We start from the raw sequence: 27,331 nt of genomic DNA on the forward strand, positions 1-27,331 counted from the left end.
ATGAGAGAATTGTGAAAACTTTTCTATTTTATTGAGAGATTTTTGCAAAAATAAAAAATCTGAGGTAAAAACATTAGATAGGACCATTTTTGAGGGATTTGTGTAGATTACCCAAAGAAGAATGGAATAATTGGTCTTATTCGTTTTTTTTTGGGCCAAACAATTCGGGCGGGCCAAATATAATATTCCAAACGGGGAAGGGCAATCCATTCCAAAATAAGGAAAAAAAAATTTAATTTTGCTTTCTAGGGTTTATAACAGTATTAAAAACATCAACATCTTTCCCATAGACTGACACGCACAAAAGTTAACGCCGTTAGTTTTTCTTCGAACTGAAAAAAATGGCGGGGAAAGAAGAAGAAAATTCAGCTTCGACTCCTTTAGACCTGTTCTTGAAAATCGGACTCGAAGAAAAAACAGCTAAGAACACCATCGCCAACACCAAAGTCACTAACAATCTTCTCGCCGTCATTCACGAGGTTTTTTCTTTTGTATTTTTATTTATGTACTTTTTTAGGTTCAATTATTTTTTATGATTCTTGAGTTTTTTTTTTCAGGCGGGAGTTACTGAAGGATGCAACAGGACGATTGGAAACCTACTTTACACTGTAAGTATAATCAAATAATTTGCTTATTTATAATCTTGTTTTGATTACTCTTGTTGGCTATTTGCATTCAGCAGTGTGTTTTAGGAATTGAATAGTTAGGTATTTTAATTGAATTTATGTAGAAGTTTTGGTTTTTATTGGACTGAATAGTTAGTTATTAATATGAATTTGGTGAATTTTCTATCGGAAAGGCAGCTACAAAGTATCCAGCGAATGCACTTGTTCATCGGCCTACGTTGCTTGGATATATAGTCTCCTCCAAGGTTTTATACTGTATTTTACACTCTTTTTGCTTTACTGCTTCGAAAAGTAAGTTTTTTAAATTTTAATTATAATATTGATTCTTAAATCTGTTAAAAATTCGCAGATTAAAACTCCGGCTCAACTAGAAGCTGCATTTACCTTTTTATCTAATACTGCTTCAGAGAGTTTTAATGCGGATGTATTTGAAGAAGCATGTGGTGTGGGTAGGTTGAATTTTATCTCATACATTTAATACGCTAAATTACAGTAGGTTCCTTGAGGTAATGCTTTAGTGTTTTGTTCTGTTTATTGCCACTTCTTGAGTTTCCTTGATATCTTGTCATCTTTGTTTCGTCACTGTTAAAATTTATTATATGTTTGCAGTGTTACTTATAATTCTTTGATGGATAATCTTATTTTCAAGAGAGAAGATAATGATCTCTGATCCTTTTGGGTAGGTGTTGAGGTCTCAGAAGAAGACATTAAAAGGACCGTAAATGAAGTGTTTGAACAGAATAAGGCATCCATTCTGGAGCTGCGCTATCGAACTAATGGTCGGTGTTGAATTCTAAAGTTTTTTCTTCAATTTCTCTTTGCTGTTGTATGCTTTACCATCTTTCTTTTCTGTTTTTCATGCAGCTATATGGATTGTTGCCATTTTTATTCCATTGCTTTAATTTGTCCATGCATGTACATTGCTTATTGCCTCCTGTTAATTAAATAAAATCTTTTTATTTGGTTTTCTTATTCTGTTTCTAGTGGGTGATCTATTTGGGCATATTCGCAAGAGGCTTCCTTGGGCTGATCCTAAAACTGTCAAGGTGATTAATTATGTTGTTAAGATGAAATTTTCAATAGCAGAAATGTGTATGTTTTGTTTTATTTGTTGATACTTCTTCTCTTTTTTGTTTGTTAGAAACTCGTAGATGCAAAATTACTCGAATTACTTGGGGAAAAGACTGCAGCTGATAATGAGAAGCCCGCAAAGCAGAAAAAGGAGAAGCCTGCTAAAGTCCAGGTGCAAACACTTGCATGCAGTTACCTATTTTGGTACTGATGTTATGTATGTTGCTTTCATAACCCAGTTTTCTGTATTTTGAGATTGTGCAGGACAAGAAAGTTGCTGATTTGCCTAGACAGACATCTGAAGATCTTAATTTATTCCTGATGTTGCCGAATCCTGATGAAAATTTCAAGGTACTCTTTCAATATGCTTTCATGAGTATGAGGCTTTTATTTTGATTTTTAGTCAGTATGCAGTTTAAAGTCTGATCCAGTTCATTGCCAGTTTATGATTCTCAATGACAATGAATTTATAAGTTACTTTTTTTTCTAGGTTTTAATTTGCTTATCAACCTCGACATGTTTACATAAAGTTTAATTGCTTCCTTTCTCCATTTTTCTCCGAATTAATTCTTCAACTGTCTGTTTCTCATTATCCCAATTGATGAGCTTTTTCATCCGGTTAAAGCACACATGATAATTTGTTTTTCTACTTTTAGGTGCTTACTGAAGTATTCTTCAGCAACGGCTCTGTTTTGATATGTAGCAACAGAAGGGAATTGCTTGATGAACACCTGGCAGCAACAGGTGGGAAAGTTTACACTCGTTTCCCTCCCGAGCCAAATGGATATCTTCATGTTGGTCATGCTAAGGTATCATCTACGAACAGTGCTGTTTGAGATTTTGTTGAAAGGGTAGAGAAAAACATAGAGATTTGTCATTTTTCGTTATTCATGGACCATGGTTATCCCTCATTCTGAAATATTTTTCAGGCCATGTTAGCTAACTATGGTCTGGCAATAGAGCGAGGTGGATACTGCATTCTTAGGTGAGGATTGTTTTCTTTTTCTTGATTCTTAATACACTTATGTGCCAGTATATGCTGTTTATCATTGTGAATTTACACATCCAGCTTACTTTGTTGGTTTGTCCTATCAACCGCAATTTGAAAAAAAAAAGGATCTAGGATGACTTGTTTCCTGAACTTTCTATTTCATCTGTCCAAGGATCAGTCTCACCTATATTTTTACAGTTTCTTTTCTTAAATCGTTTGTATGAACATATTGAACTTCATATACCTTTCAACGTCAGGGTAGGATCGAACAGGGGCTACAAGGTCGGGATTTTTTAAGGCACTAGGCCTTAACAATTTTATTCAAAGTTTGATGTTTTTTTACTATTTGTTGCTTCTTATAATGTGATAATCACATTTTTTTCCTCTTTATTCAAATTGGAAGCGGCACTTCCAGTACAATATGCATTAATAATGATTGAGTTTAAATTGCTTATATATACATATTCTTGTTTTCCATGTATTTCCCCTCTAATATTCAATAATCATAAATTATTTTAACTATAACCTTTTAATATAGAACAGTAGTGTCATCTGTTATCCAATGATTCCATAAATATTTACAGCTATAGAATGGTCAATTTATTATGATTTTACGAAGTTTAGCATCTGCTAGAAAATAAGGCATGTAGTTGCTTTAACTTTATTTTGATTGTTAGTTTCATCTATTCCTATTCTTTGAGAAATTCAGATTTGATGATACAAACCCAGAAGCTGAAAAGAAGGAATATATTGATCACATCCTAGAAATTGTTGAGTGGATGGGTTGGAAATCCTTCAAGGTATTGTTGGTACAGTATTTGACTGGCATGTGTGTTTTGTGTGTATCTGTCTTCTGACGTTGTCTTCCTTTTGCAGATCACATATACTAGTGATTATTTCCAAGATCTTTATGATTTAGCGATTAAGCTGATATGTAAGGGTCATGCTTATGTTGATCACCAGGTAAAGACCAATATTTTTTATTTAAATTTTGATACACCTAGACGGTACAATTTTAAGTATGTCCCCTGTTAGTTGGCTGTGTGCTATGTATTTTTAGCCTGTGCATTAAATACTCCTTTTTGCACTGCCTGCCTTAAAACCAATTTTTCTTGACACTGCTTTACTTAGAATTTGAGAGTGTTGATTGAGGGAATTAAATGCTGTTTGTAGACAGCTGATGAAATTAAGGATTACAGAGAAAAGAAGATGAACAGTCCATGGAGGGATCGGCCAATTGCAGAGTCTCTGAAACTTTTTGATGAAATGAGAGGAGGCCTGATAGAAGAAGGCAAGGCAACACTCAGAATGAAGCAAGACATGCAGAGTGATAATTTTAATATGTATGACCTCATTGCTTATAGAATCAAGGCAAGTGAAATCAGATTATTGTCATTTTGTAGAACAAGACGTTAGCCATTTCTGGCATGCACTAATGTTTTGTCATTCTTTTGTTCAGTTTACTCCTCATCCACGTACAGGAGATAAGTGGTGTATTTACCCAAGTTATGATTATGCTCACTGTCTCGTGGATTCTCTAGAGAATATTACTCATTCGGTACAGTATATTTCTTCTTCATGTTTCACTATTTTCTTCTATTTTTACTTCAAGTACTGTATTCGCAATTAAGATATGTGAAAGTCACAATATCTATTCCCATGACAAAGACTTCCAATTTCAACTCTTAATTTGGTGTGCATTTTCTTGGTCTTTCACGTCCTCAATGAGATTTTATATCTAATGTGAATCAGTTGATTTCTAAATGGGTACATGTTTAATGTTATTTGGGTTGTATTTCTATTCCTTTTAACTTTTTTCCCTCTCTTTTTATCATTGTGCATAGCTTTGTACGCTGGAGTTTGAGACACGACGTGCTTCATATTACTGGTTGTTACATGCATTGGGCATGTATAAGCCTTTCGTGTGGGAATACTCGCGGCTGAATGTTGCAAACACTGTGATGTCAAAGCGTAAAGTGAGCAAACATCTTATGAGCTCTTGTTTGTAGGTCTCATAATTTGATAATACCTTGCTCTTTTGTGATAAACCCAATTGTCATTCTGTTTTTTACACCTTTCCAGTTAAATTTCTTGGTGACTAAGAATTATGTTGATGGTTGGGATGACCCTCGTCTTATGACGCTTGCTGGTTTAAGGCGTAGGGGTGTTACGGCAACTGCAATTAATGCTTTTGTTCGTGAAATTGGAATCACCAGAAGGTACTATATTTGGTGGCATTTACTCAGAAACAGTCGTCTTTTTTAGATAAACTAATTATATCTATGGTACTTTGTTTTTGTATTTGCTGCAGTGATGGTAGTTTGATACGCTTGGATCGGCTGGAGCATCAGATACGAGAAGAACTTAACAAAACTGCACCCCGTATTATGGTTGTCCTGCATCCTCTAAAGGTGCTCATATTATTTCTAAGGAGGTTATTCTTTTATTCTATTGATGGAATTCCAGTTTTGAGTTGACCCTTTCTGTGTTCTTAGGTGGTCATTACCAATCTAGAATCTGGTTCGACTATAGACGTTGAGGCTAAGAAATGGCCTGATGCACAATCTGATGATGCTTCTGCTTTTTACAAGGTGAATATTTGGTTCTATTTGAAGCCTAAGTTATAGATGTCCACAAACTTTAATATTTTTTAATTTGCAAACTACCTCAATGCCTTTCTCTATTAGTTATTGTTGATTGAGGGTAGTTTTAGGCTAGCCTTGAAAACAGGCCACCCAAAGAAATCCTAGCTTGAGTTTCAACAGATTCGGTTGTGTTTGTTAGGCTGTAAAAAAGATACGAGTGATAATGTTAAATGCATACATTCTTGATATCATATTTTACCACAAATTTGTTAATGCAAAAGACATTAATTGTTAGTAAGAGAGTAAATGGCTTCTTATGAGTTTCTCTATTTTCAACTTGCCTTTGTTTTTGTGGGTCAAATTTGGAGAAAACTAAAGTGAAACAGGCATACGGTGAAGAGAGCATGGATGGGAATTAAGGTTAGGTTTGCCAATGATCACAACTCACAAGTAATCAATCAGCCAATTAGATGTGAAACTGTAATCAGTCTAGATTAGATGTGAAACTGTAATCAGTCTATGTTTAACTATGGGATATAAATCTTGTAATTTGCAATATGATAAGATTGAACTTTTAATATTTAACTTGTTGGCAAGAGGGCAATACAGGGTAAAATGAAAATCTTTGTTATGACAGGGCTTGTCTTTTTTTCGCTACTTGATATAGGTCTACTGAGTTGCATACACAATTGTTGGTCCGATGAGATATATTAATGGCTAGGATTGTTAATTATTTGATTGTGATTGATGATCGAGGCTTGTACTGCAAGATCGTGCTTCACAAGCTGTTACATCAATTGCTTTTTTTTGATTCAGGTTCCATTTTCTAATGTTGTATACATTGAACATTCTGATTTTCGGATGAAAGATTCGAAGGATTATTATGGGCTTGCACCGGGTAAATCTGTCTTACTCAGGTATAGGGAAATTCACTCAATTGATCTGGTTCATTATGTAAAATTCTGCCATGAGAAAGTTGTTTTAACATTTGAAGATTGTACTTCTGCTTTTGATTACATGTAGGTATGCTTTTCCTATCAAATGCACAGAAGTAGTCCTGGCTGAAGATAATGAGACTGTTCTGGAGATCCGGGCTGAATACGATCCTTTCAAAAAGACGAAGCCAAAGGTCTCTGTTTTTTTAGTTCTTTCAACTTCCTCTTCAATGTAGTTTCTTTGAAACAGTGTTTTCATCGGCGGTGTACCTTTTCAATTGTTGCTTTGTCTGCTGCTTCTAATTTTATGCGAATGGACGTCTTTCCACAGGGTGTTCTTCATTGGGTTCCTGAACCTTCCTCTCAGGTTGATCCATTGAGAGTGGAAGTCAGATTATTTGAAAAACTATTTAATTCAGAGGTTGCCAATTATCTTATTTAAATTAATTGAATTGTAGTTTTTCATATTTTGCTTTAACCACCAGAAAATTCAATGCCTGATAATTTCTCCAATTACTGATTGCATCAGAATCCTGCTGAGCTTGAAGATTGGCTTGCTGATCTAAATCCACAGTCCAAGGAAGTCGTGTCCAATGCCTTTGCTGTACCGTCACTTGGAAATGCCACTGTTGGCGAAAGTTTCCAGTTTGAACGCCTCGGTAAGATTTTTAAACTCTTTTCAGTGTCTTGATTACACATTGACTGCAAAAATCTATTTCAGTTGCACTTCAAATTCTATCTTTTGCTCTTGAGATATGCTTTATAACATAGTTTTTGGTGCTATTCTCTCTTTTTTTTTTCTCTATACTATTAATTGGTGTTTAAGTGCAACTTAAATGTTAATTTGCTCCTTGAACTTATACAAAATGAACAATTAACACCAGAATTAACTTTTTATATCAATTAATCCCTTGAACTTGTCAATTTTGATCCATTAGATCAATTAATCCAAATCTTTGGCCAATTAGCTCCCTATATTTATTTACAAAATTAATACATTTAGTCTAATTGATAGAACTTGAAAAGTTCAAGGTACTTATTGACAAGAAAGTTAGTTTTGTTTTTAATTGCTCATCGGTTGCAAGGGACTAAGCTGCCTAAATCATTTTTTTTTCAAACCAGGCTATTTTACTGTTGATAAGGACTCCGCACCTGATAAACTCGTCTTCAACCGCACCGTGACCCTGCGAGATACCTATGGTAAGGCTGGGAAATAGGTTATTGTCCAAGAAGCTGAATCAGATTATGATGAGCTATGCTATCTATGGGCAAACATTTTTGTCATTCACAATCCATACATGTATAAATGTTTAAAGAATTAATCAGTTTTTAGTTTTTAAATTTAACCTATCTACATTTCTTTTCTTGCTTGACGAGATCTTCATTTTGTACATCTTACATGTGATGGCTTTTTACGAAAACCCAATACAAAAAGTATCTTGAAATATAAAATAGGGATGTTTAGAAAAAGGGATAATTACTATTTATCCTCCTCACATTACGTTATAATTGTCGATTCCTTCACGATTTTTAAAAAGCCAACTCTTTATTCCTTACGTTTGATTAAATTAACTACTACCTGTTTTTGTTAATTAACTTCGTTATTTGACTTATTTAAAGGGTATGTGCTGACCCATAAATTTGGGGCCCATAAAATAAAGGCCTAATGTCTTAAAAAATCCCGATCTTTTAGCCCCTTTTCAATCATACCCTGACGTTGAAAATTATTCAATTTTACCCTATTTTGCATTTTTGTATTTCAATTGTACCCTGAATAATTAAATTAACGTCTTTTGCGTTTGGAAATTTGTTTAAAACATTCTCCATGTCTCGCATATATTAATTGTATATTTTTAAAATTTATTTAAATTTAGTTAAATTAATTAAGAATTTAAATTATTGTTAATTTGATTATGGTTTTTAGTTAGTTTTTAAAAATAATGGACTTATTTGTACTTTTTTGAATAAAAAAGAATTTAATTTCATGTTTAGACTTAATTAATTGAATGATTTCATCATTTAAGTAAAAAAATTAATAAAAATTAAAATATTGGGGTACAATTGAAAACGGAAAATTCAAAAGTGGGTAAAATTGACAAATTTTCAACGTCGGGGTGGAATTGAGAAAAAGTTTAAAGCTGAGGGGTTTTTGAGTGATTAAGCTTAAAATAAATTGTGCTTAGTATATTTGACTTTTGAATTTATTTAATAATTTTAAAATTAATTATTAAATAAAGTCTAAATAATATTATATAAATCATTTGGGTAAATTAACAAATTATACTTGCTTAATATTAAAAAAAAATATTATTTTTTTATTAGTAAATAAATATCTCATTTAGCTAATAAAAATAAAATTAATTATTCTTTTCAAATATAGAGATATATGTATAAATACATATTCTCTACACTCTTACAAATAGGAGTGCTTTTGCAACAACACATACAACATTCTGAAATTGTGGAAATTCTGCAAATAAAGTAACAAAGAAACTCTGCACAATTTTTTCAAGCGACTACATCAAATTAAATCTTTATACGTTGTGTTAATCACCCGTCAAGAATTCAAGAAAATGACTACACAATTAAATCAGGTCTTCATATTTGAATCATCAAACGACGTGTTCATCACTCGTAATAATTCAACTATTTCCTTCACCAAATCGAAGGAGATTCTACAACGGATTCAAGAACAAACTTCATAAGCCCTTAATCCACAAATATTGAAGGAAAGCATCAAAGGATTTAAAATTCTACACGTGTAGAAATTACCCCATAGAGATTGTACTCCGCTTTTTGATTAAGTTCAATAAAATTGACATTTGTTCATATTTTTTTGCTTCTCAATTTCAGGACAAGAACTTCGTGTTAACAAATTTCTGACACACCCAGTGGGACATCTCTACCTTTCATCTTTTTCCTTCGTAAATTCAAAGAATCAACTATCAAAATCTATGGCTTCATGAAACAACAACTACGGTGGTCAATTCAAGACACCTATTCGTTTTACCGTGCGAAATACAACTAACGCTAGCCCGGGAGAAATAATAAAGGAGAGGTTGATTGAGGATATTTATGCTCGCACTCTTCCCCTTCTTTAAAAGATGCTCGTTTCACCACGATCAAATGAAGAAACTCCATCACCAACTCAATCTCCACCAAAGGCAAAAGGAGATCCTAAGTCTCCGATACGCAAGGATTCGCCAACCCCACCACACACCAACATTATCAAAATGTTCTTTTAATGTCATGAGCGTGATGATGACTAGCACTACTTTTTTAGAAGAGCAAGTTGCTAAGATGATCAAGGTGTTGGAGGCTCTTTCTGACTCCATTACGGAAAAAGATGAACAAATCTCTTTTTTGATGAAAAAGGTAGACAATTTAACTGATAAGGCGGTTGTCGTTTCTAAAACTCCACAATCACAAGAAAGACGAGAGAGAATTATGTTTTATATATCTTTTAACTTTGTCGTACTTGGAAAGCAAATAATGAAATATGTTTGTGTAAGTAACTTTATTTTGGCTGGAACTCGACATTTTGTTGGCATAATAGCGCTGATTGAGATAGAGGCGCTTCAGACATCAATGGAGGAAGTGTTGCTTACAAGATCTACTCTTTAAAGGGGACTGCTAGGTTCTTATTAATGTTGTTAATTCCTCCTCTAATGATGATAGAGATGTCGAAATAGTATTAGAATATATTTTTAATCTAGTTTTCCAATTCTCGAAAATTAGATTTTAATATGTATCGGGCGATTCATTTGATGGCTAGAAAAGCCCTATTTGATGACTGCTTGTAGGGTTTTCTGAGTTCATGACGCAGCGGAATTTCAAAAATTTATATAAAACCCAAACCAAGATCCATGTAATTCGACTTAATAGATTAATAACAGAATAAGTGCTTACTTGTATGTCGAATTCAACAGCTATGTAGGAAAGAAGGAGGTGGTTCACTTTGGTGATACCTGGCCTCGGATCAGAAACGCCTCCAAAAGAATACGTCCTCTACGAGTATCCACACGAACAGAACTTAGCCAAAACTAGTGCTTGTGTGCTAGCACTATTGCTTCACAAGCAATTTCGAATTTTTAGTGATTTAATGAATAATGAATTTCGTGATCCTCAAACCAATTGCTTAATGTGTATTTATAGTGATACAACAACACTAGGGTTTGAGACAAATTCGAATTTCAATCTCATTGCAATTCTTACAAGTTTATGTTTATCAAAAACTCTTTTTTATTATCTTAAAAATAATAAACTAAGGAAAACACTTATCCTTAATTTCGAATTAATATATATTTATTAATATATATATATATATATATATATATTATGAATTATATATATATATATATATAATAATTAATCAATTAATCACATTGGGCTTGTACAACCCATAACTGTTTTGGACCTGTTCTTAGTGTGCTACCCTGTAGGTTCATATAACGTTGGCAGTAGGCCCGAAATCCCTATTTCAGCCCACAAGTTATAAGTGGCCTCTAGCAAGACATTATGACTACCCAAGTTATACGAATATCGACAATCCGATTTAACCATTTACAATAATATTTTAATCCCTTTATCTCTCGATATCCAGATTGAATATAAGGCATAGTCCTGTCATCCTTATAATATTCAATCATTAGTTTCTAGACTCTAAGTAGACTGAAAATGATAACTCTTTATCAATTCATTTAGCATGGCCATGCATTTCCTTCAGTCTATCTTCTTCAAGGGGCCCATAGATATCTTACTCAAATAAATGAGGGACAAATTCCTTCTCAATCACTCACATTTCTCACATAGTTACTTTCATATCCAATGACAATCTATTCCATTATCCTGTTAAAGATAATGTAAGACTATCAAAATATGAAATAGCTATGTAGAAATCCATGATGATTTCAAGGTCAAAGGATTATACTAAAAGAACTGTAATGAGAATTACTTATGACAGTGATCTATGTAGTATTCTCATAGTGGGTCATCCAGTGCCTTATTTCTCAAATAGCACCTATGATTTGACTTAATATCTCATATACATGATTAGTAAAACATAATCATCAGTCAACATCATACTAGTCTCAATGTTCTATTAAGATTAGGGATAGATGATATATAATTCTTTCATAAAATCTAAGGGTTCTACTATCAAGTTACATACTTGATGACCTTAGAAAGAATTAACCATTCAAGTATTTTAATCATTAATATAAAATGATAAAAACTACCAATCAATAAATAACAAAATGATAAAGTCAAAACATGGTCAAATATGATTGACCTAGTGCATATCACTAACAGCTTTTACAGTACTTATCATTCCGTTGCGGCTGATGTGAACCTAGTTTAAATGGCTAAGGCACCTCTAAATGCATTAAGAGGTTGTGGGTTCGAACCACGCCTCTGTAACTAATAAATTAACAATTGAGATTTTAAAGAGTTGATTACCATCTTTGACAAAACAAAATCATTCCGTTGTGGAATGGCTCACTCAAAATTGTTGAGGAATCATTCATTTATGTATTTTGAATATTTCATTTAAAAAAAAATTAGCCTATGATAAAAAAAAATCAAAACTATAGAATATTTTAACTAAAAACCCATTTATGACACCTCAAAATAAATCATTAATTTTGTATAGGAAAGAAAGTGAACAAAGGGTCAACGCGCCCTCTAAACTTGTGACACGGGGTCATCTAATCCAATTTATACTTCTTTAAACAACTAACCCCAAAACACTTCATTTTGGGGTCAAATAACCCCATAATTTATATTTTTATTTCAAAAATATAGGTTTAACGTCAGTGATGACATGAATGATATGCTCTGTAGAAGATTTGAAGAAAGAGATATTGTTGCAACATTGAAAGAGATGGCTCCAACTAGAGGCTCTGGGGAAAGATGGTTTTCTTGCTCTTTTCTTTCAGCGGTACTGGCATGTGATTGGCAAAGAGATCTCCGAGGTATGTCTTTTGGCCCTTAACAGTGAGGCTGAGTTCAGCTGTATGAACGAGACTATCATTACATCACTAAAATTAAGAATGCCAAATGCATGCCCCACTTTAGGCCGATTAGCTTGTGCAATGTTCTTTACAAAATTATTTCTAACACGCTTGCTAATAGGCTTAGACTTGTTCTGAATGGTGTCATTGATAGTGCTCAGAGTGCCTTTGCCCCTGGTAGGCAAATTATCAATAATGCTTTGATTGGCTTCGAATGTATCCATTTTATTAAGCACTCCAATAAAAAGATGTAACACCCCGTATTTTTTTCTAACTTGTTCCGTTAGCCCAAACGATACCTTGGGTTCATTGAGTGGTTCGACCACTTAGATTCGCGTGTCGAAGGTTCCAAACCTTTTAAAATGTGTTTTAAGATATATTAGAAGTAACCTCGGAGTTTGAAACGTTTTCGATTTAAATTTCAAAATCTCAAAATTTCATCGGAGGCAGTAGCATTTCGCGGGCGCGATATGCATGAATCACGGGCGCGATTCATGTATCGCGGGCGCGAAGGAGGTGTAGCGGGCGCGACGCGTGCACTGTGCAGTTCGCTGATTTCTATTTAAACTCACCTAATTCGACCTAAACTGATTTTACACTTTTCTAAAAACCCTAAAACGGCACATACTCTCTGATTTTCATATTCCACCTATTCCTAAGCCTTTGGTGATCATTAGTAAGTATTTTCATCATTTCTTTAAGGTTTAATTCATATTTTATCTATCCTTGGGTTGTGTGCTCATTAGCTTTGGGTTGTTGTTCGTTCTTAGGCTGATTTGGATTGTTCTTATTGCTGGGTTTTCTTGTTGTGTGTTATCTCAAAAGGTTAGTATATCTAATCCCTTATTTTGTGTTGTTAAGATTGTTAGCTTTTCGATTGGATTCGATACATTGGGTGGTTTGAGTATATTTTCTGTTTGTTTTGATTTTAAATCTGTAAATGGTTGATTTAAGGTGCTATTGGCTTGTTCATATTACTTGTAACTTGGGTGGTTTGGTTTAGATGTTACAATTGAAAGGTTTATCAAATTGCTAACATTTTTGTGTTGTAAATTCTGTTTTGAAACTCTATTCAAATCTGAAAATTTCAAGCGAATGAATCATAGGGTGTTAGATACTTAACAATATTTTGGGTGGCTTGGAGAAATCGTTTAAGTAGATTAGTGTTGCATTTGATTAAAGTTTTTGGACTAAACTCTGTTTTGATTTAAAAACTAAATCTGGAAATTTCTTTTAAAAAGGTTAAAAGGGTGTTTGTTAACAATTGTTTCATTGAGTGATTTGAGGTAATTGTCTAATGGCTAAAACATATGTTAAATATGGTTTTGATGGTTTAGATCGCTGTTTTAAGAACATAGATATGTGGCTGGAAATTTGTAAGTTTAAGAATTTATTTTATAAAGTAAAATCGAATACTTTGGGTCTCTTTTGGTTGTTGGCTTAATTTGCTAAGTGTTGTGGTTTTGCCCTAGCTTTGAGACATACTTAGGGTGATTTTAATCAAGTTACTAAGGGCTGGAAATTATTTACTAATTGGTTTTAACTTATTTCAGGATGTTAGTTCTATCTTAGGTTGTGGTTTGATTTTGATTAAACTATATAAGGCATATAAGAGTGTTATTTGTCATGTAAGGTTTTGATTGATTTATTCTATTTTCAAGTTGATACTTAAAAAATGTTGGATCTTATTGATTCTATTTAAGGTGTTATATTTCAATGTACTTGGGGTGCTACTTTCTAAGTGTTAGCAAGCTTAATTGTTTATGGCATTATTAAGTTTCGGTGTGAGTTCTTATTTAAAAACTGAATTTGGTTTCATTTAAGGTTTGATTAAAGACTTTGGCTTTAAATTTGGTTTATGGTTGGATCGGGTTAGACGTGGTCTTCCGACATGTTGTGTTAGGCTATACTGCAGTAAGGCCAACACACTACTTTGGGAACTGTTATTGTTTTGAAGATTATTTAAGTATGTAAGACTTTGGTTTTGTTTTTTAAAGATATGAACTCACCTAAACTGAACTTGCCTTATTTGGATAATTAGTTGTATGGATGTTTAGTTGTACTTTGATTACCTTGTTTGATTGTTGGTTGCAATGCTAGTCCTATGTGGAGTCTAGTATTCTTAGAGATAGGGGTTGTTCGGAATTTAACTTATATTATGTTTTAGACCCGTCGACTGCTCGTGCTACGGAGTCTACGCAGGGTTAACTGTTGCCAAGACTTACGTGGATAAGCAAGCAGTGAGTTTGTAGTGCTATTTACCGCTTTATTAAGTACCGCATCATATTTTAATATTATAAATGTTTGTGAACTGTTTTTACGGATTATGGAACTGGATTGAAACGAGCTACTCGATAGGCTTGTATCGAGACTGTGTGCACCGGTAAGTACTCTGGGAAACGGCAGACTAAAGTCTTGCTTACTCTGGTATATATTTATGACGAGGATTTGTTCCCGTCCACTCTGGGTTTATCAGTATGCTATGTCATACTTACGCTGGGATCATTTCAATACTGTTTTTCCATAATCATATTATATTAGTATAAAAATGTTTTGATTTAAGGGTTTTAAACTTAATAAATGTAAATAGTATTGCGAACTCATCTCAGTATATCTGACCCCGTTGTTTTCCCAAATTTTCCAGGTTTATGATTTGAAAGCCGGTCCACTCCGATTCTTTTGATTCCTCGGAGGTTTTTATGTTATTAAACTAGTTTCTATTTTCGAACTCTTAGACCGCAGTAGAGCTAGTTTATATATTACATTTGTTATTGCATTGGGATTATCGATTAGACCGATTGTTTTTTTTAGCATGTTTACACTGGAATATTTTATTATTATATTTAAGGCATGCTGTTGAGCATTTCAGATATTTAAGTTATTTATAATAGAACTGTATTATAAATTGCTAGACTTAAGTTGGAGTCTCGGTTGCCCCCGAGCAGTTTTTCTGCAGGTTTAAATGTTCATTTGATTTCCGCAAGGCTTGCTACGGGTTTTGGTACAACCATGCCCATACCCTAACGCCGGTCACGATTCATGAAATTGGGTCGTGACAAAAGAAGAATGGGATTATGACCTTAAAACTAGATATGTCTAAAGTTTTTGATAGAGTCGAGTGGATCTTTGTGAGGGAGATGATGCGAAAGCTTGGGTTTAGAGAACAATGGATTTCTAAAATTATGCAGTGCATTTCTTCTGTCCAGTTCTCCTTCCTTCTCAATGGCAGTGTTAGAGACAACATTAAAGCTAATAGAGGTCTTACGCAGGGGGGGTCCTTTATCCCCTTACCTGTTTTTGATTTGCGCTCAAGGTTTATCCAGTTTGATCAATGCTGTTGTGGATAGAAATTTGATCTCTAGCATTAAATTTGGAGACAACTGCCATGTCTGTCACTTATTTTTCGCTGACGATAGCCTTTTATTATGTAAGGCTAATGTTAAGGAGTGCAATTTAATCAAAGATATGCTGCAGGTCTACAACAGAGCTTCAGGACAAGTTATCAGTATGGAGAAGTCTGCTTTTTCTTTTGGTAAGGGAACCAACCCTGAGGTCAGAGAGGAGATTAAGCAGATTTTCGATGTTCCTGAGATAAAGTGTCATGAGAAGTACCTCGGCTTGCCTTCTTCAGTGGGGAGGAGTAAAGGCAACAATCTCAAATCCATCAAGGACGGAATTTGGCAAAAACTTCAGAGTTAGAAAGGCTCCCTGCTTTCCGGAGGAGGTAAAGATGTTTTGATTAAAGCATTTGTCCAATCTATCCCAACTTATTTCATGAACTTCTTTAAGATCCCTAAAAGTCTCATTGATGCCATTGAGAAATTGTGTAACAGATTTTGGGAGGGGAGTAGTGATACTATTCGAAAAATTCATTGGGCTAAATGGAAAATGCTTTGCTTTTCTAAATGCCAGGGAGGTCAGGGTTTCAGGGACTTAGAATGTTTTAACAAAAGTGTGTTAGCCAAACAGGATTGGAGAATTTTGTCAAATCCAGATAGCCTTGTTGCTAGGATATTCAAATGTAGGTATTTCTCGCATACTTCTTTTTTGGTAGCCAACAGTCCTAGGGCTACCTCCTACACTTGGAAAAGTATTGTTTGGGGTAGGGAGCTGCTCAATGAGGGTCTAAGATTGAGAATAGGTTCTGGAGAAAGGGTTAGTATCTACGCGAACAAGTGGATTCCCTTAGAAAAATCTTTCAAAATTCAGAGTTTGCCTGTTCTTGATCCTAATGTCACTGTAAATACTATCATGTCTATGCCAGGTGGTTGGAATGCAGAGCTGATTCACGCCTCCTTTTCACCTTCTGAAGCAGCTAGCATCTTGAGTATTCCTTTAGCCAAATCTAACCAGAAGGATGCTTGGAGATGGTATTATGACCAAAGGGGTAAGTTCACTGTGAGAAGTGGCTATCACTTAGCTATGGAGATTAAGAATCCTGCCTCAGGCTGTGACCCTTCACGTTCTATGCAATGGCGGAAGGCTTTTTGGAAGACTCATGTTCCTTAAAAGGTGAAATTTTTTCTATGGAGATGCTTTCATAATTGGATCCCAATGAGATTAAACCTTCAGAATAAAGGATAACTGTTGATGTGTCTTGCTCCATTTGTTCATCTGATGTGGAGTCTGGTATGCATGTTCTTTTGTTTTGTAAAACTGCTAGATCTGTTTGAAATTCTTGGCCTGCTTCTTTCTGTTTGAAACCTGATGGGAGATGGAGTCTTCAGGATTTTTTAATGCATGCTCACAGTAGTTAAGTAGGGATGATGTTTTTGGGATCATTCTTTGGTTGCTATGGCATGGTAGGTATGTTACTCTCTTCGGTGGTGAGTCTAAGCCTAAGGATCAGCTGGTTCATGCCTACACGTATGCTGAAGAGTTTAGACTTGCTAATGAAGAGAAGAACAACATTCATAATAGAATAGGCAATGGCCAGAATTGTACCGCTGATAACAGGTGGGTTCCTCCCAAAAAGGATACTTATATTGTCAATGTAGATGCAGGCTTCGCGAAAGACAGATTTACTACATGTGTGATCATCAGAGACTAGCGTGGAGAGCCTCTGGTTGCTGAATGCATGAGATATGAAGGTAATCTCCTTATGGATGTGGGTGAAGCATTTGCAATAAGGGATGCATTATTCTGGCTAGTGAAGCTAATCTTACTCCTTTCATGATCAATTCAGACTCGAAAGTCGTAGTGGACAGCTTTAAAAACACCAATTTGCTTTGTAATAGTGTTAGTCTTGTTGCTCAAGATTGTATTGATCTAGATAAAAACAATAGTTGTACTGGTTTCACTCATTTTAGTAGGAGACAAAATGTGGTTGCTCATATGTTTGATAAGAAGGCATTTTCTGAGAACCATACTAGGTCCATTTGGAGAGGAAATGTCCCTCCTGACATTATTCGCTATGTGTTGGCGGATCAATCAGCTTTGTCTTAATTTAATATATCGACTTGGACTTAAAAAAAATAATAATTTTAATGCAACAATTAAGGAACTCGTTAATTTTTTTTTGTATCCCTCACCGCATTTTAAAAATATAATTATGAGTAATCTGACTCAAAAATGAAGAGTTTTGAGGTTATTTGGGCAAAAAATATAAATTGGATTGAATGACTTCATTAATTCTTGGCTTAATTACTTAAAAAATCCCCACTTTGAAACATTTTTTCGTTTATACCCTGAACTTTGGAAAAAGTTCATTTGTACCCTTTTTTTTTGATTTTTCGTTTTCAACTGTATCCCAAAATTTTATTTTTTGACAATCTAATTAATTGAAGGATGAAAACATTAAAAATAATTAAATAGAAGGGTTATATCATCTTTTTTCTGTTTGAAAAATACAAATAAGTCCTTCAACTTTAAAAATATTTAAATAAATCCAAAAAATTAATTACATTTAATTTTTTATTAAAAAACTAAATAAATTAAAAAATATTTTCGATAAACCACCATACTCTTCCAATTTATACACCGCTACATATTTTTTTACAAGAAAATTAAATTTTATTTTCCGGATTCCTCGAAAAGAGGACCTGCTCCTCCTCCATCTGCTCCTCTTTCACTGTGAAGGAGGAGCAGATCTGTGCTCCTCCTCACTGTGCTACTCCTTCACTGTGAAGGGGGAGCACAGATCTGCTCCTTCATGTGAAGGAGGAGAAGTTCTGTGCTCCTCCTCCAGCGGGCTCCTCCTCTGGATGGAGAATTCGATTTTTTTTCTTGAAAAAATATATAATTTTACGGTTTTGTGTTTAAAAATTATTTATAGTTAATATAAATTAAATAATTATTATAAGTTTAATTTTATAAAGAAGAAAGTATTTTATACTATTAATAATATTAAAGTCTAATTAGAATATAGGTTAAAAAATGAAAAATTATTTTAATTTTTTTTTAAATAAGAAAAGTTCAATTTAGTGCTTTACGGTAGAGTTGAAAACGAAAAATTAAAAAAAAAAGTACAAATAATTTTTTTCTAAATTAGGGTATAAACGAAAAAATGTTACAAGATGGTTTTAAATAAGAGGAAATTAGACTCAGCACTTGATTATCAAAAATAATTCCAAAAATACTTGAGCATTTTTTTTTTCTGTCAACACTTGATTCCACCTTTTTATTTCATCTAGCACTTGATTCCACCTTTTTATTTCATCCAGCACTTGATTTCACCTTTTTATTTCATCCAACACTTAACCCAACCTTTTTATTTCGTCCAACATTTAACTTTATTTTTTTATTCATCCAACATTTAACTCCATTTTTTTAAGATTTAGAATTTAGATTTTAGGATTTTAGGGGTTTAGGGTTTATGATTTTAGGGTTAGGGTTTAGCATGATTTACGATTTAGCATGATTTATTGTTTAGGGTTTAAGATTTAGGATATAGGGTTTAGCATGATTTAGGATTTAGGGTTTAGCATGATTTAGGGTTTACGGTTTAAGATTTAAAATTTAGGGTTTAGGGTTTAGCATGTTTTAGGGTTTAGAGTTTAGAGTTTAGGGATTAGGGTTTAGGTTTTAGCATGATTTAGGGTTTAGGGTTTAGTATAATTTAGGGTTTAGGGTTTAGAGAAATAAGATTTTAAGTGTTAAATTAAATGTTTTTATTAAATCAAGTGCTAGGTGCAATTTATTTTCTTTTATAGGTATTATTCGCAAATAAAAACGAACATAAGTATTTTTGAGATTATTTTAAAAAAATCAAGTATTTTTCAACTTTTCCCAATAAATAATTAGGCCTTAATCCTTTCTTCAAAAGAAATTGGTCTTGCACGTTAATCCTTTCTTCAAAAGAAATTGGTGTTGCAGCAATTTTAATGTCAAAAAACGAAAATTCCATTCCAAAATAAGGAACCATTTTTTCTTAAATTGTTTTCTAGGGTTTTGTAATAGTATCATATCATTAGCATCTTCCCCATAGACCTGCACGCACAACAAATATTAACGCTGAACTGAACAAAAATGGTGGAGAAGGAAGCAGAAAATTCAGCTTCGACTCCATTAGACCTGTTCTTGAAAATCGGACTCGAAGAAAAAACAGCTAAGAACACCATCGCCAACACCAAAGTCACTAACAATCTTCTCGCCGTCATTCACGAGGTTTTTTCTTTTGTATTTTTATTTATGTACTTTTTTAGGTTCAATTTTTTTTATGATTCTTGATTATTTTTGTTACTTTTTCAGGCGGGAGTTACTGAAGGATGCAACAGAACGGTTGGAAATCTACTTTACACTGTAAGTATGATCAAATCATTTGGTTATTTACATTTTTGTAATTGCTCTAATTGGCTATTTGCATTCAACAGTGTGTTTTAGGAATTGAATAGTTAGTTATTTTAATTGAATTTATGTGGAGGTTTCGATTTTTATTGGACTGGTAGCTAAAAAGAAAATGCATTGTACTTATGAACTGAATAGTTAGTTATTAGTATGAGTTTGGTGATCTTTTTTAATTTCCTATGGACAGGCAGCTACGAAATACCCTGCAAATGCACTTGTTCATCGGCCTACGTTGCTTGGATATATAGTTTCCGCCAAGGTTTTTCATACTTTAATTTACACTCTTTTTAGCTTTCTTGATTCAAAAACTTTATAACACTGATTCTTCCTCTGTTTTAAATTTGGCAGATTAAAACGCCGGCACAACTAGAAGCTGCATTTTCCTTTTTATCTAATACTGCTTCTGAGAGTTTCAATTCGAATGAATTTGAAGAAGCATGTGGTGTGGGTATGTTAAATTTATCTGTTGCATTGAATATGTTAAATACAGTAGATATTTTGTCATCTTTGTTTCTTAACTGCCTTAAAATTTACTATATGTTTGCGGTGTTATTTTCAAGAGAGAATATAATGATATCTCGTCCTTCTGGAATAGGTGTTGAGGTCTCGGAAGAAGACATTAAAAGGACTGTAAATGAAGTGTTTGAACAAAATAAGGCATCAATTCTGGAGCTGCGCTATCGAACTAATGGTTGGTGTTGAATATCATGGCTTATTGCCTCCTGTTAATTAAATAAAATATTTTTATTTGGTTTTCTTATTCTGTTTCTAGTGGGTGATCTATTTGGGCATATTCGCAAGAGGCTTCCTTGGGCTGATCCTAAAATTGTCAAGGTGATTAATTATGGTGTTAAGGTGAAGTTTTCAACAGCAGAAATATGTATGTTTATGCTTTATTTGTTGACACTCTTCTGCTTTCTTTTGTTTGTTAGAAACTCGTAGATGCAAAATTACTCGAATTACTTGGGGAAAAGACTGCAGCTGATCTTGAGAAGCCCGCAAAACAGAAAAAGGAGAAACCTGCAAAAGTCCAGGTGAAAACTTGCATGCAGTTACCTGTTTTGGTACTGATGTTTGGTATATTGTTTTCTCATAACTCATTTTTATGTATTTTGAGATTGTGCAGGACAAGAAAGTTGCTGATTCACCTGTACAGACATCTGAGGAAGATCTTAATCCATTCCTGATATTTCCGAATCCTGATGAAAATTTCAAGGTGCTCTTTGAATATGAGTTCATGAGTATGAGGCTTTTATTTTGATTTTAATCAGTATGCAGTTTAAAGTCTGGTCTAGTTCATTGCCAGTATTGGCTTTATGATTCTCAGTGACAATGAATTTATAAGTTAAAATATTTTTCTCGGTATTAGTTTGCATATCAAACTTGACATGTTTACATAAAGTTTAATTGCTTCCTTTCTCCATTTTTTTTCCAATTAATTCTTCAACTGTCTGTTTCTCATTATCCCAATTGATAAGCTTTTTCATCCTGTCAAGGCACACATGATAATTTCTTTTTACTTTTAGGTGCATACTGAAGTATTCTTCAGCAACGGCTCTGTTTTGAGATGCAGCAACACAAGGGAATTGCTTGATAAACACCTGAAAGCAACAGGTGGGAAAGTTTACACTCGTTTCCCTCCTGAGCCAAATGGATATCTACATATTGGTCATGCTAAGGTATCATCTATGCATACTGTTGTTTGAGATTTTATTGAAAGGGTAGAAATAACATAGAGATTTGTCATTTTTCGTTATTCATGGACCATGGTTATCCCTCATTCTGAAATGTTTTTCAGGCCATGTTTGTTGACTTTGGTCTGGCAAAAGAGCGAGGTGGATGCTGCTATCTTAGGTGACTTTTTCTTGATTTTTAATACTCTTATGTGCTAGTGTATGCTGTTTATCATTGAGAATTTATACATCCAGCTTACTATGTTGGTTTGTTCTATTAACTGCAATTTGGAAAAAAAAATCTAGGACGATTTGTTACCTAAACTTTCTAGTTCATTTGTCCAAGGATCAGTCTCACCTATATTTTAGTTTCTTTTCTTGAATCGTTTGTATCAACATAGAAAACTTCATATCACCTTTCTTTTGAGTTATTATCTAGGCAATTTATCTGGGAATCTCTAATTTGAGGCACTTAAACTTCTAGCGCCGTGTATATGTGCTTATGTGTGTAGATAACTTTCTGTTTATACTTTTCAAATAGTTGATTGCTGTCTTACCTTTTATTAGATCATTTATGTCCAATGTTAGCGTAAGCTGGACATGTTAGTGTAGGCTCTTTATTATACCATTGTTAAGATTTACTCTACTTGGAGATTGATTATAGCTAACAATTTTATTTAAAATTTTGATGTTTTTTTTGACTATTTATTGCTTCTTATAATGTGATAACCACATTTTTTCCTCTTTATTCAGATTGGAAGCGGCACTTCCAGTAAAATTTATGCATTAATGATGATTGAGTTCATATTGCTTATATATGCATATTCTAGTTTTCCATGTATTTCTCCTCTAATAATTAATAATCATAAATTATTCTAACTAAAACTTGTTTATATAGAAGAGTAATCCCATCCATTATCCTATGATTCCATAAAAATTTACAGTTATAGAATGGTCAATTTATTTTGATTTTGCGAAGTCCAGCATCTGCTAGAAAATAAGGCATGTAGTTGCTTTAACTTTATTTTGATTGAATTTTTCATCTATCATTCTGTATCAGCGTTAATTCCTAATCCTTGATAAATTTAGATTTGATGATACAAACCCTGAGGCTGAAAAGAAGGAATATATTGATCACATCCAAGAAATTGTTGAGTGGATGGGTTGGAAACCCTTCAAGGTATTGTTGCAACAATATCTGACTAGCATGTGTGTTTTTGTGTGAATCTGTCTTCTGTGACGCTGTATTCCTTTTGCAGATCACATATACTAGTGATTATTTCCAAAATCTTTATGATTTAGCGATCGAGCTGATACGTAGGGGTCATGCTTATGTTGATCACCAGGTAAGACCAATAATTTTCATTTAAATTTTGATAGACACCCAGACGGTACAATTTTTAGTATGTTGTGGGTGTCCACTGCAGCCTTCTTCCTCACTCTGCCTTCCCCCAGGGGGCAAAAAGAAAAAAGAGTGAAAGCCCCTATTAGTTGGCTGTGTGCTATGCTTTGTTTTAGCCCGAGGTTAAATTATTAAATTATCTAGTTGTGGCGGTCTCCTTTTTGCAACGCCTTAAAACCAATTTTTCTTGAAACTGATTAATTAGAATTTGGGAATGTTGATTGAGGGAATTAAATGTTGTTTGTAGACAGCTGATGAAATTAAGGAGTACAGAGAAAAGAAGATGAATAGTCCATGGAGGGATCGGCCAATTGCAGAGTCTCTGAAACTTTTTGATGAAATGAGAGTAGGCCTGATTGAAGAAGGCAAGGCGACACTCAGAATGAAGCAAGACATGCAGAGTGATAATTTTAATATGTACGACCTCATTGCTTATAGAATCAAGGCAAGTGATATCAGATTATTGTCATTTTGTAGAACAGGACGTTATCCATTTCTGGCATGCACTAATGGTTTGTCATTCTTTTGTTTAGTTCACTCCTCATCCACGTTCAGGAGACAAGTGGTGTATTTATCCAAGTTATGATTATGCTCACTGCACGGTGGATTCTCTAGAGAATATCACTCATTCGGTACAGTGTATTTGCTCTTTATGTTTCACTATTTTCTTCTATTTTTACTCTCAAGTAACTTATTGGTAATTAAGATATGTGAAAGTCATAATATCTATTCCCATGATAAAGACTTCTAATTTCAACTCTTAATTTGGTGTGCATTTGCTTGGTCTTTCATGTCCTCCATGAGTTTTTATATCGTGAACCATCTGATTTCTTAATATGCACAAGTTTAATCTTTAATGTTATATGGGTTGTATTTCTATTCCTTCTAACTTTTTTCCTCTTTTTGTCATTGTGCATAGCTTTGTACACTGGAGTTTGAGACACGACGTGCTTCATATTACTGGTTGTTACATGCATTGGGCATATATCAGCCTTACGTGTGGGAATACTCGCGGCTGAATGTTGCAAACACTGTGATGTCAAAGCGTAAAGTGAGGAAACATCTTATGAGCTCTTGTTTGTATGTCTCATAATTTGATAATACCTTGCTATTTTGTGATAAACCTAATTGTCATTATGTTTTTTTACACCTTTCCAGTTAAATTTCTTGGTGACTAAGAATTATGTTGATGGTTGGGATGACCCTCGTCTTATGACGCTTGCTGGTTTAAGGCGTAGGGGTGTTACGGAAACTGCTATTAATGCTTTTGTTCGTGGAATTGGAATCACCAGAAGGTATTATATTTGATTGCATTGTCTCAGAAACACTCGTATTTTTAGATGAACTTACTATATCTATGGTACTTCGTTTTTGTATTTGCTGCAGTGATGGTAGTTTGATACGCTTGGATCGGCTGGAGCATCAGATAAGAGAAGAACTTAACAAAACTGCACCTCGTATTATGGTTGTCCTGCATCCTCTAAAGGTGCTCATATTATTTTTAAGGTTGCTATTCTTTTATTCTGTTGATTGAATTCCAGTCCTGAGTTGAACCTTTCTGTGTTCTTAGGTGGTCATTACCAATCTAGAATCTGGTTCAATTATGGATGTTGAGGCGAAGAAATGGCCTGATGCACAATCTGATGATGCTTCTGCTTTTTACAAGGTGACCATGTGTTTCTGTTTGAAGCTTAAGTTATAGATATGCACAAACTTTAATATTTTAATTTGCAAACTACCTCAACGCCTTTCTCTTTCAGTTCTTGTTGATTGAGGTAGTTTCAGGTTAGCCTTGATGCCAGACCACCCAAAGAAATCCTAGATTGAGTTTCAGCTAGTGCAAGTTAGCCAAGTTTCTTTCTAAATTTATGGAGCTTTTCTGAGAAACAGATTTGGTTGTGTTTGTTAGGCAGTAAAAATGATACAAATGATAATGTTAAATGCATGCATTCTTGATATCATATTTTAGGCTAAACCCATTTTGAGGTCCCTGAAACTATATGGTTTTGGTTTATCAGGTCGCTCAACTTCGTTTTTTGGTTCATTGGGTGCCTAAACTTTTGCTTTTTGGTTCATTAGGTCCTTAAACGGAGATCCATTTAAGGACTTAATGAACCAAAAAACAAAAGTTTAGTCACCCAATGAACCAAAAAACGGTAGTTGAGGGAGCTGAGGAAGCCAAATAAAAGTTGAGGGACCTGATGAACCAAAAAAACGAGAGGAAGCCAAATAGAAGTTGAGGGACCTGATGAACCAAAACCGCCCATATTTTCCACAAACTTGTTAATGCAAAAGACATCAATTGTTAGTAAGAGAGTAAATGGCTTCTTATGAGTTTCTCTATTTTCAACTTGCTTTTGTTTGTGGTTCACATTTGAAGAAAATTAAAGTGAAACAGGCATACGGTGAAGAGAGCATGGATGAGAAATAAGGTTTAACTATGGGATATAAATCTTGTGATTTGCAAAATGTTTAAGATTGAACTTTTAATATTTAACTTGTTGGCAAGAGGGCACTACAGGGTAAAACGAAAATCTTTGTTATGACAGGGCTGCTGTCTTTCTTTTAGCTACTTGATATAGGTCTATTGAGTTGCATACACAATTGTTGGTCCAATGAGAAATATATTAATGGTTAGGATTGTTAATTATTTGTTTGTGATTGATGATTGAGGCTTGTACTGCAAGATCATGCTTCACAAGTTGTTACATCAATTGCTTTTCTTTAATTCAGGTTCCATTTTCTAATGTTGTATACATTGAACATTCTGATTTTCGGATGAAAGATTCGAAGGATTATTATGGGCTTGCACCGGGTAAATCTGTCTTACTCAGGTATAGGGAAATTCACTCGGTTGATCTGGTTCATTATGTAAAATTCTGCCATGAGAAAGTTGCTTTAACATTTGAAGATTTTACTTCTGCTTTTAATTATGTGTAGGTATGCTTTTCCTATAAAATGCACAGAAGTAGTCCTGGCTGAAGATAACGAGACTGTTCTGGAGATCCGGGCTGAATACGATCCTTTCAAAAAGACAAAGCCAAAGGTCTCTGTTTTTCCAGTTCTTTCAACTTCCTCTTCAATGTAGTTTCTTTGAAACAGTGTTTTCATCGGCGGTGTACCTTTTCAATTGTTGCTTTGTCTGCTGCTTCTAATTTTATGTGAATGAACGTCTTTCCACAGGGTGTTCTTCATTGGGTTCCTGAACCTTCCTCTCAGGTTGATCCATTGAGAGTGGAAGTCAGATTATTTGAGAAACTTTTTAATTCAGAGGTTGTCAATTATTTTATTTAAATTAATTGAGTTGTAGTTTTTTCATATTTTGCTTCAACCCCCGGAAAGTTCAATGCCTGATAACTTCTCCAATCATTGATTGCATCAGAATCCTGCTGAGCTTGAAGATTGGCTAGCTGATCTAAATCCACAGTCCAAGGAGGTTGTGTCCAATGCCTTTGCTGTTCCGTCACTTGGAAATGCCACTGTTGGCGAAAGTTTCCAGTTCGAACGACTTGGTAAGATTTTAAACTCTTTTTAGTTTTCAGATCCTTGATTACACATTGACTGCAAAAATCAATTCCTGTTGCACTTCATCTTCTGCTCTTGAGATGTTTTAAAACATACTGTATGGAGCTATTTTCTACTTTTTATTTTATTTTTCCTCTCTATATTATTAATTGGTGTTTGAATGCGACTTAAGTATCAATTTGCTCCCTGAAGTTATACATAATGAACAATTAACACCAAAACTAACTTTTTATATCAATCAGTCCGTTTATCTTGTTCATTTTTATCGATTAGATCAATTAATCCAAAATTCTGGCCAATTAGTCCATTATTTTTATTTCCAAAATTAATACATTTAGTCTAATTGATAAAACTCGAAAGGTTCAATGGACTTGTTGACAACAAAGTTTATTTTGCTATTAATTGCTTATCGCGTGCGAGGGACTAAGCTGTCTAATATTTATATTTTCAATTTTTTCAAACCAGGCTATTTTACTGTTGATAAGGACTCCACACCTGATAAACTCGTCTTCAATCGTACCGTGACCCTGAGAGATGGCTATGGTAAGGCTGGGAAATAGGTCATTGTCCAAGAAGCTGAATCAGAATATGATTAAGCTATCTATGGGCAAACACTTTTGTCATTTACAATTCATACGTGTATAAATGTTTAAAGAATTAATCAGTTTTTAGTTTTTAAATTTAACCTATGTACATTTCTTTTCTTGCTTGACGAGATCTTCATTTT

At 33.9% G+C, this 27,331-nt stretch overlaps 2 protein-coding genes across 4 annotated transcripts; both read left to right on the forward strand.

Moving 5' to 3' along the window:
- The first annotated feature begins 234 nt into the window (after nt 1–234).
- LOC130014585 (glutamine--tRNA ligase-like) lies at nt 235–7,549 on the forward strand. Of its 2 annotated transcripts, none has more exons than XM_050365549.2 (23): nt 235–479; nt 558–608; nt 800–871; nt 976–1,075; nt 1,310–1,405; nt 1,611–1,672; nt 1,768–1,869; nt 1,962–2,048; nt 2,354–2,506; nt 2,627–2,682; nt 3,398–3,488; nt 3,565–3,651; nt 3,862–4,059; nt 4,148–4,246; nt 4,533–4,664; nt 4,771–4,907; nt 5,000–5,099; nt 5,184–5,279; nt 6,090–6,190; nt 6,297–6,402; nt 6,540–6,629; nt 6,738–6,867; nt 7,331–7,549. In XM_050365549.2, the coding sequence occupies exons 1-23, from the start codon at nt 342–344 to the stop codon at nt 7,423–7,425; spliced, it is 2,379 nt and encodes a 792-aa protein (XP_050221506.1). In that variant the 5' UTR covers nt 235–341; the 3' UTR covers nt 7,426–7,549. The 2 variants fall into 2 exon arrangements, with proteins under 2 accessions (XP_050221506.1, XP_055960881.1); XM_056104906.1 differs by having other exon boundaries at nt 388–479; nt 804–871.
- An 11,941-nt stretch (nt 7,550–19,490) lies between these two features.
- LOC126671748 (glutamine--tRNA ligase, cytoplasmic) lies at nt 19,491–27,284 on the forward strand. 2 transcript variants are annotated; one of them, XM_050365544.2, is made up of 23 exons: nt 19,491–19,824; nt 19,909–19,959; nt 20,192–20,263; nt 20,353–20,452; nt 20,600–20,695; nt 20,777–20,838; nt 20,937–21,038; nt 21,122–21,220; nt 21,531–21,683; nt 21,803–21,858; nt 22,767–22,857; nt 22,937–23,023; nt 23,327–23,524; nt 23,613–23,711; nt 23,999–24,130; nt 24,238–24,374; nt 24,466–24,565; nt 24,650–24,745; nt 25,813–25,913; nt 26,020–26,125; nt 26,263–26,352; nt 26,462–26,591; nt 27,070–27,284. In XM_050365544.2, the coding sequence occupies exons 1-23, from the start codon at nt 19,687–19,689 to the stop codon at nt 27,162–27,164; spliced, it is 2,391 nt and encodes a 796-aa protein (XP_050221501.1). In that variant the 5' UTR covers nt 19,491–19,686; the 3' UTR covers nt 27,165–27,284. The 2 variants fall into 2 exon arrangements, with proteins under 2 accessions (XP_050221501.1, XP_050221503.1); XM_050365546.2 differs by having other exon boundaries at nt 19,492–19,824; nt 21,131–21,220.
- Nucleotides 27,285–27,331: the final 47 nt, after the last annotated feature.

This window comes from Mercurialis annua, linkage group LG3 (assembly GCF_937616625.2).
Source record: "Mercurialis annua linkage group LG3, ddMerAnnu1.2, whole genome shotgun sequence".
Classification (NCBI taxonomy): Eukaryota; Viridiplantae; Streptophyta; class Magnoliopsida; order Malpighiales; family Euphorbiaceae; genus Mercurialis; species Mercurialis annua.

Coding starts and splice junctions, on each gene's coding strand:
- LOC126671748 (XM_050365544.2), top strand. CDS start 19,687: ATGGTGGAGAAGGAAGCAGAAAATTCAGCTTCGACTCCATTAGACCTG. Junction 19,825..19,908: donor TTCTCGCCGTCATTCACGAG/GTTTTTTCTTTT, acceptor TTACTTTTTCAG/GCGGGAGTTACTGAAGGATG. Junction 21,859..22,766: donor GGTGGATGCTGCTATCTTAG/GTGACTTTTTCT, acceptor TGATAAATTTAG/ATTTGATGATACAAACCCTG.
- LOC130014585 (XM_050365549.2), top strand. CDS start 342: ATGGCGGGGAAAGAAGAAGAAAATTCAGCTTCGACTCCTTTAGACCTG. Junction 4,060..4,147: donor TCATTGCTTATAGAATCAAG/GCAAGTGAAATC, acceptor TCTTTTGTTCAG/TTTACTCCTCATCCACGTAC. Junction 6,868..7,330: donor TTTCCAGTTTGAACGCCTCG/GTAAGATTTTTA, acceptor TTTTCAAACCAG/GCTATTTTACTGTTGATAAG.